The sequence below is a fragment of the Chelmon rostratus genome, chromosome 8, assembly GCF_017976325.1.
Source record: "Chelmon rostratus isolate fCheRos1 chromosome 8, fCheRos1.pri, whole genome shotgun sequence".
Classification (NCBI taxonomy): Eukaryota; Metazoa; Chordata; class Actinopteri; order Chaetodontiformes; family Chaetodontidae; genus Chelmon; species Chelmon rostratus.
The window spans coordinates 15357238-15377527 of record NC_055665.1 but is presented as its reverse complement, the minus strand read 5'-3'; the positions used below and the strand labels follow the sequence as shown (position 1 = coordinate 15377527).

Below are 20290 nucleotides of genomic sequence, written 5' to 3'. Positions count from 1 at the left end.
TTGGAATTTAGAAACTTTCGTGATGCATAAATAGATAAAAACAACTCCAAAGTGCTTCCATTGTGATTCATGATCTTCGCTTTTATTACTAAGAACAATACTTAGTTATTAAACCAAAAAAATAAAATAAAATAAATGAAAAAATAACACTGTAATTAGGACCCAGCTGTTTCTTCTGTATCACCGGGGAAGAGAGGTTGCTGGTTGGTCTGGGTTAGTACAAAAGAATGTGGTGGTGGAATGAGGGTGAGTTTCAAAGGAGGGTAATTCACAAAGAGGAGAGAAGTGAGCGATGGATGAGTGGAGGGAGGATGTGATGTCAGTGGAGACAGAGGAGAAAATAAGAGGACATGAGACAGGAGAGAGCTTCCCATACGTTACAGATAAGGCACTTGACATACAAAAAAAAAAGCTTTAAAGCATGACAACGAAACAGCAACACTTATTTTGTGATGTTTCAAAACACTGAGCTGCTAAAAACTGATTACAATATCCTTTACCTCAACATCAAATAGCAAAACCTGCAAACCCGTTTCATACACAGAATCATACCTAAAATCATTCACTTAGCTCAACACCAAAAGTCCAACCCAGGCAAATACACATAACCCAGGTTATTAGGCAGTGAACTGAATACATCTGGTTCATTTTTGTAAAATCTGTAAATGGTTGATCCGTGCCATTCCATTCGACTCGACTTGACTTCGACACGACAACCCACCTTTCCAATGATTTACTGGAGAGTCATTGGTTTTCAGTGGGTGGCATCATCAGGGTGATTCAAGACTCTGGATTTATGACTCTCTGCTTTGGACATCTTCAGATAAACCAGAGAGGAAAAACATTCAGCTTCATCAACACTTGGCAGGAGGCTGTTCATATTGCAGTGTTTGTGCTAAAGCACTGATTTCTGGGTATTCCTGATTGCTTCAGTGGAAAAGAATTAAGAACCTCTGCAGGTCAGACATCTCTTTAGGAAGCAGGAATTGTACGCTGGATTAAGAACTGAACAGAAATTAAAACAAGACAGCAAGATTCTCTTGCTGTTTATTTACAAAACGGACACCGTTTTGCTCCTTAAACCTTACAAGGCAGATTACTTTATGAATGGCACAGACCGCATTGGAGAGCAGAGGCACGCAGTCCTACTGCAAGTTATTACAGTATGCAGGAGACACTGTATGTTTGTGCAAAGACGTTGCAATAGCTGAACATTTACGCAATTGCATAGACAGAAAATTAGGGAAATAAATGCCCCGTTGTCTCACTTTTGTTCTTTTAGTAGAAAACAAAAAAGGTACATTAAAATAAAGCAACACAGGATTCAAGCAGAAAGCTTTAAAATGGCATTTTAACAGCCGTTAGCTGGCTCTAAGGCACACAGAACAAGGAAAGCTAAAGAAGAAGCAGCATCAACCCCCCCACCCCACCCCCCGCGTCCTCTCCCCCGTCTCTTTGAAATTTTGGGACCGACATCACACGCTGACAATGACACTTTCTTCTCTGATGACAAAGCAAAAAAGCCATGCCACTTAGTGTAGTGTATATCATCTGCTGGATCTCTGTGCCCTCTAAAAGTACGAATGAACGAATGTGAGTGTGGTTTTGTGTTGTGCAAAAGTAACAGTGTCAAATCTCCTAAAGATACCTGCTGTTCTTGGTTTTATGGAATGACTCCCCCGACCTCCCTGGCCCACGCTCCTTCTTCTTTTCTCTTTCTGTTACATCCCTCCCTCCTGCTACCCCACTGAGGGATATGAGTCCTTCTCACATTCTTTCATCCTGACACTTGCTTGTTTTCACTCTGTCTTGCTGTGGTTGTTGTTGTGTACTGTGTGACCATTCTGCACTGGTCCATTTTTCTTCATGTCCTTTTTATTTTCCTCTTCTTCCTCCTCCTCTTCTGATTCGTCAGTTTCATCTTTGTCGCTCCTTTCATCGTCCACTTTTTCCTGGAAAAAAAACAAAAGGATTAATTAAAAAAGAAGGCGTTCAGCGGAACATCATTATTCAAGGAGACCTTCTCCTCGAACTGTACTGGAGCTCTGGCCAGTGTTGAACAAACTCTAATTGTCCAGTTGCGTGCAAGGGTAATGTGAGTGTGTGTGCGCATCTGGTTGTGCACATGAGATCTGTAAGATGATGATTACAGGTTTTGGGCGTCACTACTGCATATGCAACAAAAAGTGGCTCCAGAGGGAGTCGTGGGACATCTGATGAACTGCCTCAAACGATGCCAGTGGTGTCAGTGTAGGGGTTGGGGTTGAAGACTACAAGTTTGAAAATGTAAAATATCAGGGAGTTTGAAGTTAGAAAGAAGTGAGCTGACCAGACCTCTGTAGTCCGCTCCTCACTTCTGCTTGAGGATAGCAGCTCAAGGCCACATTAGCCACTACTAGCGTAACACACCCAAATCTCTGACCAAACTGCCAGCAGCTGAGTTGCATTATGGGTAACGTAGTCAACAGAAAGTCCAGGATAAAAAGACGACATCTCTTGTTTTGCTGCTTCAATTTTGCTCCTTTTTAACAGCACATTGCTAACACTGCTACACTTATATATTTAGACTGGCACTACTTTCTCTCACAACTTCCACTTCAGCTGTCTCTTACGGCTCATTTTATTACAATCGTGCACACGTGTCAGCACTTTCACTTCAACTGATGCTTCAGCTTCAACTGTGTACACTGACAGTTTCTTCTTTTTATGTTACTTTGAGGACCTTTTAACTTTAAATCTAAGTAAATGTCTGAAGCGAAACACTTTCAGTGCAGAGTACATTCACATTCTATTATTTTTGCCTTTTCTTGTATTCTATTCCATCTTGTGGGTATTTAGTGTATATTCGTCTTTTAATCCGTGCTGGATGACAAAAATGTGAGTCCTCCTTTTAGTGGATGAATAAACTGAATCTTGAACTTTGCATTAGATTTCCTTGTTTGCTTACATTGTTGGTGAGGAAGCGGACTGCTATGCGTATGATGAGGACAGCCCAGAAGACATGTAGACACTGCAGAATCATCAAAAGTCCGTTGAAAAAGTAGTAGCCAAAGAAAGGTTCATAGATGGTCACTGGGTAAACCCACGTACAGTAAATAATCCTGCAATGGAGATAGAGAGGATTCAGGTAAAGACATTTTTAATAACACCCAGTTCAATTACAATAAAACAACTGGTTAAAATGTGTGTGTGTGTGTGTGTGTGTACCGGAAAGGGAAGATGACAAGGCGAGTGATAATGAAGACTGCAGCAAATAGGATAAAGATGTAGTTGCAGGCATTTCGCCACCCAGCATAGTTAAACATCTTTGCAGACTGTCAGAAAGGAGACACAAAGACAGAAAATTTAGTAGGAACGTTGCAGGCAAACAGATAGAGTACCTAAATAATGCAAATGGTTGTTGGTCTGCCTCCATCCCATGAAAGATAACTAAAGTGTAGATTCAGCCACAAGATGGCAGTGTTGCCATCCGAATTTCTCTTAGTTGAAGTTTCGCAGCACTGATTGGATCATCAAAAGTTAAAACTCAGCAGTGATGTAGCATGTGAACAGTCTATCCAGCATTTTTCTGTTTGGTAGAGATACGATGACTGGTTTGCTTGCCAAGGTGTACTAATCTAAATACTATGAATGTAAAGTAGTGCAATGACTCTTTGGAGACATTTACCTCGAGGAGGTAATCGGAGGAGTCGTGCACCAGCATGATGAGAGTCCCAGCACGGATGTAGTTAACACACCAGGAGAAGCTGATGAGGAGGATGGTCGCTACATGGTGAACAATCTGCTCCTTGAAGTCCTATAAAGAAGGAGGCATGGTAAAGGGAGACACGGTAGGACATGTTAGGAATATGTATACAGTACTTGTGTTGCATGCTTTCAGGAGGTCTGTGTGTGTGTGTGTGTGTGGGTGTGTGTGTGTGAAGTAAATCCTGCTTAAGAGGAAACTAGGTTATAATATTGTGTTGGAGGAACACACTGTGCCTCTTTGCTAAGATTTTCCCCACTGTGCTCAGCTGACCCAGGCTGAACAAAGTCCAAACACACACACACACACACACTCAAACACGTGTAACAACAGTCTAATGTCCACCCACAGACCACCAGATGTCAAGCTGATCTGATAGTGAGCGCAGACTTTGCTTTCCTCTTGCAAACGGTCATGATGTACTAACCATATAAAAGAGAAAAAAATGACCTACTGTCCACATATATCGTATTTGTTTTCCATTTACAGTCATTTTTGTGCATCTTTTCTTTCTGTTGCCATGCAAGTCTTTTGTTTTTACACCATCTGAACCGAGGAGGAGAAAAGCGTTCCCCAGATGAAATCACTCACTTTGCGTTTGACATCTGAAGCCACACTGAAGAGCAGAGAGCTGTAGAAACCCAGCTCAATCATGTAGTACCAATACTGAGATGGCAGGAGAGTCTGAAGGAGACGAAACAGATCTTTAATTTCCATGATTATCATTAACTGTTTGGCCTACAAAATGTCAGAAAACAATAAAAAATGTCCATAGCAAGTTCGCAGAGCTTCAGTTGACACAATTAAACAGCTTGTTTTATACAGTTAAGAATACAAGACATTCAGTTGACTATTATAGAAGACAGACAGCCAACAAATACTGATGTTTTAGAGCAGGCATCTCAAACCGGTTCCATAAAGGGCCGCGTGGCTGCAGGTTTTCATTCCAACCCAGGAGGAGCACATCAGGCCGACCAATCAACATCAAGGGATCACTTAGTTATTAGCTGAAGACTGAGATCAGCTGATTAATTGATTCCAGCCAGGTGTGTTCCTCCTTGGTTGGAATGAAAACTTGCAGCCACGCGGCCCTTTATGGAACCGGTTTGAGATGCCTGTTTTAGAGGCTGAAGTTGATTGCTTTGGCATTTTAGTTTTAAAATTTTAATGAAATTTAAGACCTTTTTCACTGTCATACCAGTCAAAGAATGACGGAAAACCAGTAGGGTGAATAAGGCCTACAGTTATTTTTTAAGCACATTCATTTCTATTGATAATTCTATCATATTTTGACAGTATTTCCCAGCTACATATTACAATAATTGCTGGTAATATTATTTATCAATTAACCTGAGCTGGACCCAGAGAAATGGCAGAAAATCAACGGATGGATTAACCAATAATTAATTAGATGAATAGGTAGGGAGGAAAGTTCATTCAAGCTTATGTGATATACATGATAAATTTACGTTACTCTGTATTCAGCGGTTTTTAAAACCTTTCAAGACCTGCAGACAAACTGGTGCGTTCAGCATGCATAGCCATCTCAGAGACGTACCAGCACAGGAAAGCCTTCCCACATCTCCTTCAGGTCGTACAGCCAAGGTTTCTGGAAGGAGAGATGCGATGTGAATGAGACAGCAGAGCTCGACAGGTGTATTTATAACAACTGACTCAGCATGGCGATGAGTCAGTGCTGCCCCTTTGGTTGCGCGGGAGCCGAGATCATCACAGCAAAAAAAGGCCGACTACCATGGAAACCGTCAAGTTACGATGGCAGGGCAGGTGACGAATGAGGATGTGAAAGTAAAGAGACGAGAAGAGGAGGAGGAGGAGGAAGAGGAGGAGGGGCGGGTCGAGGTTAACATGGCAGTACTCACATCGATGAGGGCGGCCAGGCCAGCAATGAAAGCAAGAAGGTAAAAGGTAAATCTCCAACTGCAAGAGAACACACACACATACAAACACACTTTCTTCTCAGTCAATGGGGAAAAGACAGTCGACACATTTTCTACCAGCAGACACATAAATGCACCACACGCACACACACACACGCACACATTTCTCACTCACAGTCACAAACACACAAGAGTTGCAAGTTGGAAAGAAACGGCAGGCTGAATGAGCAGCCTGGAAAAATCTGGTGAACTACGCTGAGAATGTCAAATCAGGACACACACACACACACACAGACACACACACACACACACACACACACACACACAGAGAGAGCCAAACATGCTGACAATGAGGGCTGTCAGACAGTATCGTCCCTGTTAATATCCTGTAACAGAGACACTGAGGGGGCCATTCCCACTGCAGCACTGCAGCCAGGTGAAGAGAGGGGATTTCACACAGAAAGCACAGCAGCAGCAGCAGCAGAGACAGACAGACGGAGAAACAGAAGACGAGAAAGGTCAGCACGGAGAAAGAAGAGACAGGGAGAGTGTGAGGGATACACCAGTGGTGGGAAATAAGGGAGAGAGACAGAAAGCCTGTTGTGTGCACACAAACAATAGACTGATTCAGAAGAGAAATGTCGTAACACACACAGCGAAAGACGCACCATAACCGGGGAGTGACAAACATGCGGTCACATGCACATCCGCACACACCCTCATGAGCATCATATGCACAACATCAATCCACTATAGAACAGTTCAGAATTTTTCACACATGCAGCAGACATAAAACATCTTTTTGCATATTAAAGAGCAGCTTCACCAAAATTCTATTAAAAACATTTCATTTTAGTGATGCAGACGGTTTGATTTAATTTTGCTCAGGTTTTGAGGTATTTCTCTGAGATTTCTGAGAGTTAGTTGCTCATACCACCTGAAAAATATATTCATAAAATCACCATTGTGTCGCCATTAATCTGGATTACACAGATTAATGGCGACACTGTGGTGACAAAAGCAATTTTAGCCGATGGAGTTGCCCAGTTGTAATGAAAAAAATGCAGTTAAAGGACTTATGAGCCATATTAAAGGGCAGGTTCACTTTTTTTTTCCAAGTTTGCCTTAAAACAATCGTCACAGCAACAGGTGTTACTTTCTATAATGATCCCTCCTGTTCATTCTGGCCTTTAAAAGATCATTTCTTTGTGTGTGTATGTGTGTGTGTGTGTGTGTGTGTGTGTGTGTGTGTGTGGAAGTGAAGGGGGACAAAATTTACAGTCTTTGCTCTGTGTGAAAATATTTCTTAAAGTTTATCTGAAGCTAATATTAGGCCTCAAGAGTCTCACTTAGACAAGTAATGAAGTTTTTTTTCCAAAGTTTGGTACAAACTTCCCCCTGGGTGTTACTCACAAAGTGGATTCTGTCCCCCATCACTTCCACTGGAAGAAATGATTACAGCAGGCATGTAAAAAATGTGAACCCATCCTCAAAAATGTAAAAGTGGAAACAGACAACTCTTCTGCCTCTAGAGTTTCCAGGTGGTATCGCTGTTGTCCCTGCTGTCGCAAAGACAACCGGGTTGCTTTCCGTTTTCCTCGGAGCTCAGCAACTACCAAAAACACGGGACACACTGAATTTGTTTCCAAATTTCCGTGAGGAAACACCACTTTGAAGAGAAGAGAAGGGAAAGAAGTGTGTCCACTGAAGAGGTACAGTTAAAATGTCTTAATTCTATAGAATAGTTTGAGCATTACTTTGCGCAACCAAGTAACTATAGCAAGGGTTGGGGTCAGGGTGGAGGGTGAAAACATGAGGAAAAAAAGCCTGAGTTCATTCATTCATTGAGTCTATAATAGAGACATGAGAGCAGACAGAAACAGTGCCAGCCTGACTGCATCTCCAGACAGGGACAGGGACAGAAATGCACAGTGAAAGTTAGGGGAAATCTAAACACAGTAGGTGTCATTGCTCCATCGCCCTTACGTTGTGCAATGAACATTTATTTCAAACTATTTTCTCATAAGAAAAAAATGACATTTTTTTCTACAATTCCAAACAAATGGGGAATCCCATCCACTGAGGAAAACCCTGCGATCTGGTCACTGTTTCCAAAGTCACGTGAATAATTTTTATGTTTCAAGCAGTTCTAATGAAAGCTGTGCACAATGAGGTCTGTGTCTTCTTGTACTTTAGGTGAACCAGCCCATTGAATCACATGATATGGTTTTATAGATCTATCAACCAGCATTGAAGGGCAATGCATTGCTTTGATCACATTACTTTTGTCTGTAATGCAGCGATGGAATGTGTTACTGTTCCAAAAGTCAATAATCCCATTGCAGTTACTAATCAAAGAGTTACGTTGTTATTTGCATTACTTATGTTTTTCAATTATCTGCTGCACGAAGGGGCAGATAAGAGAAAAAATCATCAAACGTGCTGACTACAGAGTGGGACCCGTTCCCCCTCAATGAGCAGGATGCAACGCTTAAGCGCCTCCAGCAGCAGTGAGAATGACTTCTTTGCTTTCAATGAGGAGGACACAGCCTCCTTCAACTTTGACACTGAAGTCATTGAATATTTGAAGATATTTGTGGTCAGAGATGGTGACCCTGAACCACTGCAACACAGTGATGCTGTCTAGCGATCTCGTGGAGAGGCTCTTCAGCCCTGTGCAGACTCCGAGGAGGAACAGGACGACTGACAAATGATTTGAGAGACTCCTCCTCATGAGGTATAACCACTGCTTTAGTAATAAACACAACAAATAAGATGAACTGCTCTACTATAAAGCCATGGTTTGGTGAGCGAGCGACTCGAGTGAGTTTGTTTGGCTTGTTAAATGCAGTTCATGCCATTTAATGTTTTTGTTTTCCTTTAAAGTCTGTCATCATCTCGTGGTGTTAGGAAGGCCATTATTGTATTTGCTTATTTTGTAGCAATTAATTATTTGTAGCAGGTGGTGTTAAGGGGCCAACCTCTATTATATTGTTTTATATATTGATACAGTTTGATTTTCAGGCAGTTATAGCTACTGTTATAGCCACCTTGATTCTCCTAGGTATGCTGTTCTCTGTGACATGCTCTTGGAGTTGGTTTTCACCAGCTTTGCTTGGCTTTGTGGCATTACTTAAATAAAAAGCATAAAATAAAGATCTTGTCCTGATATGTGGGCATAGGTTATATTGTTAACTGGCATTTACATGACAGTGCATCTCAGGTGACGTTGCAGAATAACGCAAAGGTATGCATTACATTCTTTTTTTAAAGGAACAAATAATATGTAATACAATACTTTTTCGAGCCCCACACTGCTGTTGACAGACATAAATAACGACCATAAAAGCAAAGCTAATGTCACAGTCACATCACTGCAGAGAACTGGTACATTGAACACAACATATAGGATGGAATAACACACAGATCACCTATTAATGTGTTTGTTTGCATGCACATTGCCGAATATTTGCCTGTGTAACAGTCCTAGCGATGCTAACAGTATTATGCTAGCTGCATCATTTTTCAGTGTCATCTGTTACCACTGTGTGTCATCTGTGTGAACCCTGGCAGCTGATACAAGCTAGTTTCAGCAGCCTCGTATTATCAAGTGATCACGCTGTTGGTTTAGCTTCTGCTACAATTAATGCTCACACATAAAAATAACCAACAGTGGTGACAGAGCCCCTGTTGCTGGGACCCTGTGCTAATGAGCGTGTGGATGGCTGGATTCGTGTGTGTGAGAAGAGTGTGGACTGCAGGCCTGGTAGCAGCAGAGTGGCATTGTAATGAGTGCGTGTTAAAAATAGAGGGCTAGTCCGCGCTCATATAGCTGGAGGAACGCAAGGCTGAGCAGCTGCTTCGACCTGCTCCATGGCTCTATAGAAGTGTGTGCATATAGTGTGTGTGTGTCTGTTTACCTGGCCTCTCGAAACTTTTTGAGCAAACTGGGTCTGTCCTGGTTCCTTCGTCTCCTGAACCATCGCTGCACTTGTCTTTCTGAATAGCCAGTCTGCTTGCAAAGACTTGCTATTGAAGTCTGAGAACAGCACAAAGACGTCAGATTTAAGCATCGAATTTCCTGACAACACACACAGCACGGTGCTCTGTCTTGTGTGTAAGTGTGTGTGTGCGCACATCTACCTGTGTGGGGTTTTTGGTAGTGTTACAGTAGTAGGACTCCAGTGTGGGATTGTGAGGGGCTTTGAGCCGTGCCGTCTCTTTCACCCCGAGCAGAGAAGCCAGGGGCGTAGCCACCGTCCTGCAATCACAAAAAGGTTGTCGGAGGTGAAATACAGAGAAGATAGAGAGAGTGAGAAACTGAAGAAGCAAAGATGCAGTACAGGGTGCAATCATGGAAACTCTTAAGATTTGAATAACCCAAATTTCAGGTAAATGAAGGTAACAAAGATAAAGAGTTAAATTATTTGAGGCTAGGATGATGTAAGTCAGGACACAAACCAAAGAGCAACAAGCATGATTCGGGTTTATAGACTAAATGTACATGTAATAATACTGTTATACTGTTGTTTGTTTTCTCTTATCATATTTCTCAAGGAGCCCACATTATAAGTTATCACTCAACGACTGGATGGGAGGTAGAAATAAAAAACAATAATAATAATAATAAGAACAAGAGCTTATTGGACTCAGCAGTAAAGCACAGGTGGACACTGTAACGACTTTCTGGTTTCCAAAAGATTAACTGCTGGAAACAGGAACATGGTGCTTGTGTGAGAAACAATGAGTCACTTGAAAGAAGGGAGTTTTCACATATTATAAAAGTAGGGCACGGCATGGAGAATATCAAACAACTGCTGATAAAAAAGCAAGAGATAAAAACTGCATTCTGTAAAATAATGTAATTAGAGATCAGAGGATGAGGCAAGTGGTGGGCAGACGGAAGGAGAAGGAAGAGAGGACAGCGGTCAAAGGAAAGAGACAAGAGATAGACTGGACACAAGGATGGAGAAAAATGTGTAAATATAGCGGGAAGCAAACGTTTGAAACAATAACCAAAGACTTAGATGAGGGGCACAGACATCGAGAGAGGCAGCGTGAAAAATGGACTGACCTTTCAAAGATCTGACGGATAATGAGGAATAGAAGGGCGATAGGCAGGGCCACCCACAAGTCGTGGGCTTTGGCGTATACTCGTCCATCCCGATCCTCCAGGTCGGCCCAGCCCAGGCCCTCTGGAAACCACAGCCGCTCCTGCCAGAACCACTCACTCAGCCCAGACATCATCCTGCAACACGGGACACATGAAGGAGTCAGCACCAACTCTGTGGGTTTATTAGGCTGTAAAACTCAAGTCTGAAGAACCCAACATGCACATGTTCTGGAGGCAGAATCACACCCCATGGAAAACCAAAATGGTGACATTGTTCCACCTAAAAATCTGAATCCACAATCAGTCTGTAGGGGCTTGCTTTAAAGGCAGCAACTACACAGTCCTGGCTATTTATATATGCGAAGACATCTGTGATTAGGAACGTGGGTTCCATGTAATTAAGAGAATTAGATGATGGTACGACTGTTTCCCCCTCACTGGAAGCCTTGCTGTAGGTTTTTCCTAATGCATAAAACAGAGCACAAGCAGCGTGCAGGGCGCTCAGGAGGCCCACGTGAGGGAGGAAAGCTCAGACCAACAACTGCGCTTCTTGCTTTCAACGCCGGCGCTTTCCTAAACCGTCAACGGCAGCTGCAAGAGCAGTGTTTTATTCAGCGAGTACAGAGATGAATATTTCTGCCTCTACGTTCAGGGAGTGGCAGAGAAAGAGAGTAAAAGGGGTGGCGGCAAGGGAGAACTAGCGTCTGAGGGATGTGAGTCATGATTCTTCCATATGTGCAGAGCAGCGGGGGCGCCCCCACACACTCCGTCTCTGGAGTCCCCTTGGAGATCTACAGCAACTCCACTCCCAACTCACTGCAGCTGTAAATGCCAAAGCCCTGTAACTGCTTCACTTCCACTCCCATCCCCGCCCTGCTGCTCTCTGGCAGTAATCAAGAAGGATTCCCTCTTTGGCCCACAGAGCCAAAGCTATGTGTAACGCTTTCCCTGCGCTGTCTTTAAAATATGCCGCTGAAATTAGACCTGGATGTAAGGAACTGTGCTTCATGCATCACAGGATTCACAAAACCACAAACATTACTTTGAGAAATAACTGAATTTTAGGGCTGCAATTGACAATTATTTTGAATTTTAGCAAATAATCTATGTATTATTTCCTTCATTTTTTCCCCTTGGTTTGTTCTACAACATGTCAGAAAACAGCGAAAAATGAAACCCAAAAGTATTCAGTTCAATCACAATAAAAGCAGCAAATTTAACACATTTAAAGGGGATTGAGCTTCTTGATACTTGCAGAATTTGAAATTCAATGAATATCTCATCACGTATCGCTAGCTGCCAGTGTACAAGACTATTACAGCCAATCAGCAACAGGTGGCGTTCGTGCTGGTGCGCGGGACGAGGGGAAGGGGAGATGGGAGGAGGTAATTCCGGCATGCTAACGTGTAATCACATTGTGAAGAAGGAGAGATGGCAAACTCAAACAATTTTCTCCAGAATGACTCACCACACCTTTAATAAGCTGGAACAAGGGTATCCTTTGCTGAAACTAATTGATCGATTAAAAAATTTTACTGTTTATTGATTAATCACCCCATCATGTTACCTTTGCAAAAGTTGCAAAATGTTAAACGCTGTCGAAGACGCAAAAGAACATCATCATGAATCAGGAACAATCAGATTCTGAACTCTAACCAGATATTTGACGTAAGCTTACGGTGCAGTTTTACAAAACACATTTCAGCACAAGAAAGTCTTGAAGTTTGACACTCTGTGCTTCTTTCTCTGTTACACCCTCACTAGGTCTTTAAACACAACTAATTCAGATCAGCTCTTGCAGTTCGACACTGGCAGACCACCTTCATTAAGTCAGTCCCAAAGATAAAACATAGGGCTGCTGGTTGTAGACTCTGACACTGTCACACTGTGTCATGGTTGAGTGTGTCAGTTGTTTTCCACATCATGTCATGTTAGTCATGGCCCCTGTTTCCTGTTGCAACAGCAAGGCTGGCTGAGCGCAGGGCTTTCCCCCCTCTCTCTCGGCGCAGGTGGTGGTGGTGGATAGGAAGGATGACATATTTTTTCCCAGTCATTTTGCCAACTCTTCCACTTCAGTAGTGCAACATCTCACTTCTCCTGCCGTGACCTGCCAGATCTTGTGAGAGCTGCTAAACAGCATGTTTTTGTGCATCTGGCTCCATAATAAGCAGTGTAATCTCACCAAAAACACATAACTAAAAGAGCCTCTGAGTGCAAATGAAGGTGGTGCTAGTTATATTTTGCATTGTTGCTGTGTGGACTTGAGAGGATATTTTTAGTGTTACTAGTTGAGATCATGCAGTGAATTCAGCATGTTAAAACTCTTTTCCCCCCACACAGTTTCCTAACACTACATTCCATTGGCCCACGGGATCATATGACCAGACTCTGACCATTTCAAAGGTCCAATAAAAATAAAGGATGCCTCTGGCAGGGGAGGGAGAAAGGAAGTTCTCTGACTGTCCCCTCTCTCTTTCTCAATGAATATACATTACAAGGATGTGGTGATTGTAAACAGAGATCCAGCATCAGGCAGGCAGGGTACAGCTCCAGATGTTACTGATGTGTTTCTTTTCTATCTGATGTTTACAAAACAATAACGCAGTTTCTCGAATCTTGATGAAATGAAAGGGAACAAGCCTCAAAGGAAAACTTTAACAGACCCGACTGGAACCTGGTACAGAGTCGAGGAATATTTGGAGAATGTAAACATGCCGGCCACCACACAGATGGAGTGCTCCAGCTGCCCCATTCACTCTCCATACATGAATAACATCGTATGGAGTTTTATAGCCACCCAATACTTTGTTTATCTGAATGACAGGAGACTGAGTCGACTACAGGAACACAAGTCATAAGACAGTAGCAATATGCTATGACTGTGAGTCACTAATAACATGCCATCTGTGGGTGTATAACTACCCATTTACTCATATCTAGCCGTACAGCTGACTCATTCAAACCTCAACTTTAAAAAAAATTACTAGGAGACAGGCACAGAGAGAGATGAGAGAGATTAGATCGGGAACATTGTGGACTACCCGACGTGAGAGGTCAAAGCTGAGTTTTCAGCACCTCAGGTCTGAGAGGTCAAGACACAGAGCGGCACATCGGCTACATGCCGATGGCGCAAAAGGTCACATGGCGGGTGTCAAAATGGGGCTGAGTCAGCAAATAAGCCATAAGTCCTAAATCTTTTCATGAAAGTTACTGTTCGCTCATACTGGGTTTTACTACAGTACTGCCTGGTTTGAGATATAGAATAGTTGATACTATACTGCACACATGCAGGCAATCTTAAACTGCCTATGAATGAACAACTACAAGCCTAACACCTGCAGGGTATAAAGTCTAATATTTTATGAGTACTGACTGAAATACATCTCTAGTCCCAAATAACTGACAGGCACTGAGTACTTGTTCTTATTCACTTATTCTTTAATTACATATTTCCTGAACTGAATCATTGTCACGCTAAATTTAGACTGCATTACATTTAGGCCTAGTTTCTCATGTAAATCCTCATTGTGAAGTTGAATTTGTTATCAGTGATAAAGCTCAGGTATCACACGGGCGCCTGTGTTGTAAGATTTGAAATGATACCCAGCTCTAAGACTGACATTTTTGTTTACTGCATACAGGGCTGATAGTGGCACTGTAGTGATTATCTCTCAGTCATAGCGTCCCTGAGAACAAAAGCTGCAATAAAACAGGTTATAATCCTGCAATGGCAGAAGTACATTTCACTGATACAGTGAAAATGACTGCTGATTCAAATACTGTAGTAGTCCTCCTCTGCCATTAAAATTATACAATGGGTCACCTTTCCTAACAGAGAGGATAACCTGTAAAGCACTTAATTAGTATGTTATTTGATGCAGCATTACATTATTGATGGACAAAGTATCTTTCAGCAATAAGTTTGATAATCACTTAATCGTTTGAGGCACATTCACTGGTTTCAGTTTCTCATATGAGAATATTTGATGATTTCTCTTTTACAGTGTAGTGATTGAATGTATTTGGGAATGGATCTACCTATATCAAAGGTCACATTGACCGTGAGAGATTTTCTACCATTTTCTGGAGCAAACAGTGAATTGAAAAAATACTTGGCCGACTAATTGTCTATGACAATAATCGTTGCTTAAATGCTAATTTCCAGTAATTTCAAAAATGACGGAGTAAAATGTTTGATGGAAACTCTGAACACACCGACTGTACTCGTGAAATGTTCTGGCATCAGTATCACCAGTAGTGGCTACCCCAAAAACATTAATATCAGCTCTCAAAACACAATCACATACTCGAGTAGATGTATGTGATTATGTACACTTATGTACTGACAACCTCATCTCTTGTGGTCCAACATGCAGCCACAGTTTGCAGATCACAGTAGAAACCGTGAAATCCTGAATGCACATATTGTGGGATGAAGTGGCAGCTCATGGTTCGTTAGCTGTAACTCGGGTCATGCTTTTTGAGGGTGAGTCAGTACACATCCTTCACATTTTTGACTTCCTTCTGGATCTGAAAACAGTTCAGTGTAATTTAATCAAAGTACAAGCAACAGTGGTAAGGCAAACACAGAGGCTGCAGAAAATGCCATACTGCAAGTGGGAGAAAATGTAAAATCATCCCAAGACCAGACAGGCAGTCTGCAGTGATCTGTTTTATCACTGTTATCCAATCTTCTGTGCTTTAGAAGAAAGTCAATTTCAATGTCTTTGACACTGATCTGTAACCCTGATGAATTATTGATGGGGAGATTCAATCAGTCAGCAGGCTGATCTGAATAGGCCTATTCAGGAGGTGTGAGGGTAATACTGTCATGCTGATTCTCTTCTGACTGGATGCAGGCCAGTTCTGCCCTTTGAGTAAGTTACTTTGCCCAGGGCAATTAGATTGGCTCCTGGATATACAGCATGTGAGGCTATTCTTTCTGTTGAGTGGAAGCTCTGAAGGGTAATGATCATCTAACACTTGCTACACTGAGATACTGCTGTGCAAGGACAGCAATGCCAACTGCTCGAGGTTGTTCATTAAGTGATCATTGACAAACGATAGCTGAAGTTATTTTAAGTGTAGGTAAGTAAGAGATAAACTAAGAACTAATTCATAGAATGATGTTTTTTTCTTTAGACTGTGGGGGTTTTGTGGAACTTCACCCATGGACTGAAGTGGATGCAACGGTTTCATCAGTCAGAGATTTTTTCCTCAGTCGTTTAGTGAGCCTTGCAAATTGTCAATCACAGATCATTCGCATCTTGTGGGCTTCAAGCGAAATGGGAGAAAAAGTGAAAAATATCATCAAATCACTTGCAGTTGGAAATGAATTTTCTCTCAGTCAACTACTTCATTAATTGAGTAACTGTTTCAGCACTACTGTCAGGCTTTCATGGGACTTCCCCCAATGAGTAACATGACCTTTGACCTGGACACAAAGCTTGACCATACATGCACACATCCAAGTCACAGATTTGCACAACCTAAGTGTTAATGGTAACACACATAATCAACATTGGTTACAAACAGAATAACACTGTTCCCCAGGACCTGCCCAGTGGCTTTAGTTACAACTCCTCAATGAGTTTACAGCCACCGTATCTCAATTTGTAAGATTCTTATTCCTTACATCCTTTACCGTGTTCTTCTGTCACTGTGGTGTTCATGCTAGCTTCAACGGCGCTACTCTACAGGAAAATAGCGGAAAAGCTAAGTGTAGAGCAAAATGGTGCCAGCAAGAGGGGTCCCAGACAAAAGCAAATCACAGTAATTAAAAAACAAAACCCTTTTAAAATGGTCTATACGTGGTGTCACCGGGGATGTTTTTGTCTGTAACTCAGGGTGCTGTATCTGTGGCCTGTAGTTGTGTACTTACGGTGATAATGTGGCATAACCTGCTGCTAGTTAGCAAACTTTAGACAGCGACCCACCACTGGGCCACAAGCCAGGCAGCCCTCGTGTCTGCATATCAGACAACAAGGGTTAACGGTTATTAAAGTACTTCAGTCACAACTCTCATTTATGTCGTTTTTTATTATTATGTTTGTTTATTTGATTTTTTGTACCGTTAAAGCCCTCCAAAGGGGCCTGTTACATTGAATTAACCGATTCCGACATGAATGCGTAATGACGTCTGAGCGAAGAGAGGATGCGGAGCGTGCGCCCACCGCTAAGCGACTCACGCGCACAGAAATGAATAACGCCTACTTGCCGACATGAAAGTGAAACGTACTTACTTTGGTGTTTTCCCCGCAGTGAAGCGTGAAATGAAAAGAAAACGAAATTTTGGTCTCGTGCCACAAAGTCCTGGTCCCACCTAGCTTGCTAGCCGAAAACCTAACGGTCCTGTTAAGAGTGCCCAGCCCGCTGGTTGTGCTCAGAAGGGTGTCCAAGTTTAGTATCCTCGTGGATTTTTACATCTTTCCATGGCGTACAAAGTTTGTTTTTCTTCTTAATGAAAACATCGATGTGGGGTGAAAGCAAAAAAAGTGGCTACAGATGGGAGAATATGTGAGATGCTGCAATGCGCCCGGTAATTTTTCTCCCAACAAATGTTCAGGCTGTTTTCTCTCTCCTCCTGTCGCAGCTAATTTTTCCCCACTTGTGTGTCCCGGCAGTCGGCGGGGTCTGTCTGTGTGTCTGGCCGGGTAGAGGCTGAGGTCGGGCCGGCACGAGTGCGGACTGAGGGGTGCAGACAGAGGGAGGAGTGAGGGGGTAACGGAGAGGGAGGGACGCAGATGACGTCTGAGCACACGAGAGAGCGCTTGGCTGACACACACACACACACACACACACACATCCGCATTTTGTTTCCGCTCGGAGAAAAGTTTTACCTCCCTTTCTCTGTACAGATGAGAACCGGGTTAATGAGTATCAGACCCATGCAGCCTGGTTCATCTTATTTTTAATCACACAGCCCTTCATTTTCGTGTTTTCACGGATGATAAAACTACTATTTTCTCAGCTGCGTGTGTCATAGTTTTCACCCCAGTCAAAGCTTTTGCCCCAGCTTCCATGACTGACCTTTGACCTTCTTGTTATTTGCAACTGTAGCAAAATCTACTGTTGCATTCATTTACTGTGATTTTTCAGCTGGCCTTAATATAAAATTAATCCGAATAATTGTTATAAATCATACTATTCTTATAGCTGTGCAGTTATTTATAGGGGCTGCTTGTCAATCGTTATGTCTTCTGCAGAATCACAATGTCATTTTTAATCTTTTAAACACCTTCTGCACCACGTTTATGTTACATTTCTTTAGATATTTAACTGCCGTTCTTACCCACTGACCAACAACAGCTTTTGTGATGCAGGACACTCACCTTAAATTATCTCCAGCCTGGAAACCAGATTTGATAACCTTTGACCATTTTAAGGACAAAAAAGCAGTTCCAAATATTTTCCTTTGCAGGACTGGGTAGTTTTCTGTGATATTTGTATTGCAGTTGCCCTTCTTTGGACCAAAGTGCTTTGTCAAAGAGGGTTATCCTCCTATCCTTGTGACCCATGAACTATTAAACAGGCATGTGAGGGCTTGCAGGCTTACATGCTGTACAGAATGACATATGGCAGACTAACCTGGAGCTTGTAAAAGGGCCCACTCCAGATAGTAACAGTTTGCACACATGCAACAGTTCAATAGACAAGGTCAGTCCGGTTGCCACATATACCCCAACCTCTCTTGATCTTGTTTAATTTTACATTTACCCTAAATAATAATACATGCATAAAATTAGATTATTTCTTGGGCCTAAAGTTAACAACTAAATCAGACTCACGCAACACGTGAGAGGATGTTTTGTGACTAATAGGTTGCATCATTGATTTTCAAGCCACCAGTGAGTCATTGGAGATTTTGAATGGCTATTTGTCATTAAGGTGGGTTCCTTGCAACCGCCACCTAAATGCCTCATGCATCATCTTTATGAAGTTAAATAAATGTTTTTGAATTTAATTCAAAAATATGCCTTGTTTCTTATCTCTATATGGGCCGAAGCTCAATGAAAATACTTCACATTGATGCAGTCAAATAGGCAAAACGTTTGTCTGATGAATAATCAATATTGTTACATATGTACTTGTTCTTGACAATAAAATTCTATCTGAACATGAACAATACACATTTTACATGCTTTATCTTTAGGTCACTAGAGTGGAGCAATTCAAAAAGTTTAAAAAACCACAAGGAGAGAATATTGTGAATCAGGGTGAGAGGTGTTTTTTTTTCTAATCTTTTATGCATTTGGTGAATTCTGTTATTCAAATACTGTATTATGAGGTCACCAAGCTCAGTGATTTATCTCTACCCATAATTTGGTCTGAGCACTTGCAGACATTAAATTATTATTTTCTCTCTTTTGGTAAATTGAACTGAGATCAGATCATCAAGGGAAAACATTGGTAGAATTATTGCCCTTCAGGGAGGAGAGTTTAACTGGAGCCATGTTCTCAAAGATAAAGCAAATACAGCATTTTATTCTGCTGATAGTAGCCTGAAGTAGCCTACTCCCATAAACGAATATAGGAGATAACAAACTTAGCTCATCAGCTTAATGGAGGTGAACACTCATCTCATTCTTTGGTTACATGAGCTGTACTTACGCCCCCTTCTGTTCAAAAGGTGGATGTGCACTCTCATTTCTATGTCAAACCATTCAAATCAAGATTTTTGTGTAAATTTAATAATTAAAAAGGCCACCTACATCATTTTTCTATCACACACATACAAACACAAGCACATGTAATGAATCACACTAGGGCATTTAGTATAATACTTTTTATTTTAACTTAAAAACAGAGTGAATCAAAAACAGGATTCAATAAATTAGAAATAAATATAATTGCTGTAGTAATTAATACATACATTTTAATTACTTGGTTGCAAGAGTCTGACAGAAACAGGCCCACAAAGGTTTTCTCTAGAAAATTCTAAAATCAAAATATTGCAACCCACTCAAACCCCTTCTCCCAATAAACAAAATAATTGATAAATTAGTAAATAAATAAAAAATAGCTCAAATATTAAAACCTCCCGAATAAAAGTGCAATCCCCACCCTCCCCCAAGTTTCACCTAAAATCTAAGTAGAAATTTAAAATAGGTTAGTGATTTCCCATTTTACAATTTGGAATGTAATATCCCTTTATGAGGATGATGATGTTACTAGTGGCAATAATAATGATAATAATAATAATCATAATAATAATTATAATAATAATGTTGCTGTGTCCTGTTCAGTGTTTATCTAAAGTAGTATTCTTTTTGCATTTTTTCTTGTTTTTTAAATGCCGCTCTTTGTAAACTAAACTATTTACAGATCATTAGGGATTTTCTCCAAAGTCTCTCTAACCTACTCATTTAGTCATCTTTTTTGAATTTTCTTTCTTTTTTTTATTATGAAACATCAGCCCCTCTATATTTGTCACGTAATAGACATAGCATAGACATGTTTAAGTCTACTGTAGTGATATATCAGCATTTTTCATCAGTACCTTCCATACATGTTCGGTCTGAGTCATCTTAAATG

At 41.5% G+C, this 20290-nt stretch overlaps 1 protein-coding gene across 1 annotated transcript; it reads right to left on the bottom strand.

Annotated features, from left to right (window-relative positions):
* Window positions 1–1450: 1450 nt before the first annotated feature.
* cers2b (ceramide synthase 2b) lies at window positions 1451–17431 on the bottom strand. Its single transcript, XM_041942502.1, has 11 exons — window positions 16999–17431; window positions 10718–10891; window positions 9787–9904; window positions 9564–9682; window positions 5626–5683; window positions 5304–5354; window positions 4337–4429; window positions 3668–3796; window positions 3208–3314; window positions 2948–3101; window positions 1451–1952 (listed from the first exon to the last, which is right to left on the bottom strand). The coding sequence occupies exons 2-11, from the start codon at window positions 10888–10890 to the stop codon at window positions 1800–1802; spliced, it is 1155 nt and encodes a 384-aa protein (XP_041798436.1). The 5' UTR covers window position 10891; window positions 16999–17431; the 3' UTR covers window positions 1451–1799.
* Window positions 17432–20290: the final 2859 nt, after the last annotated feature.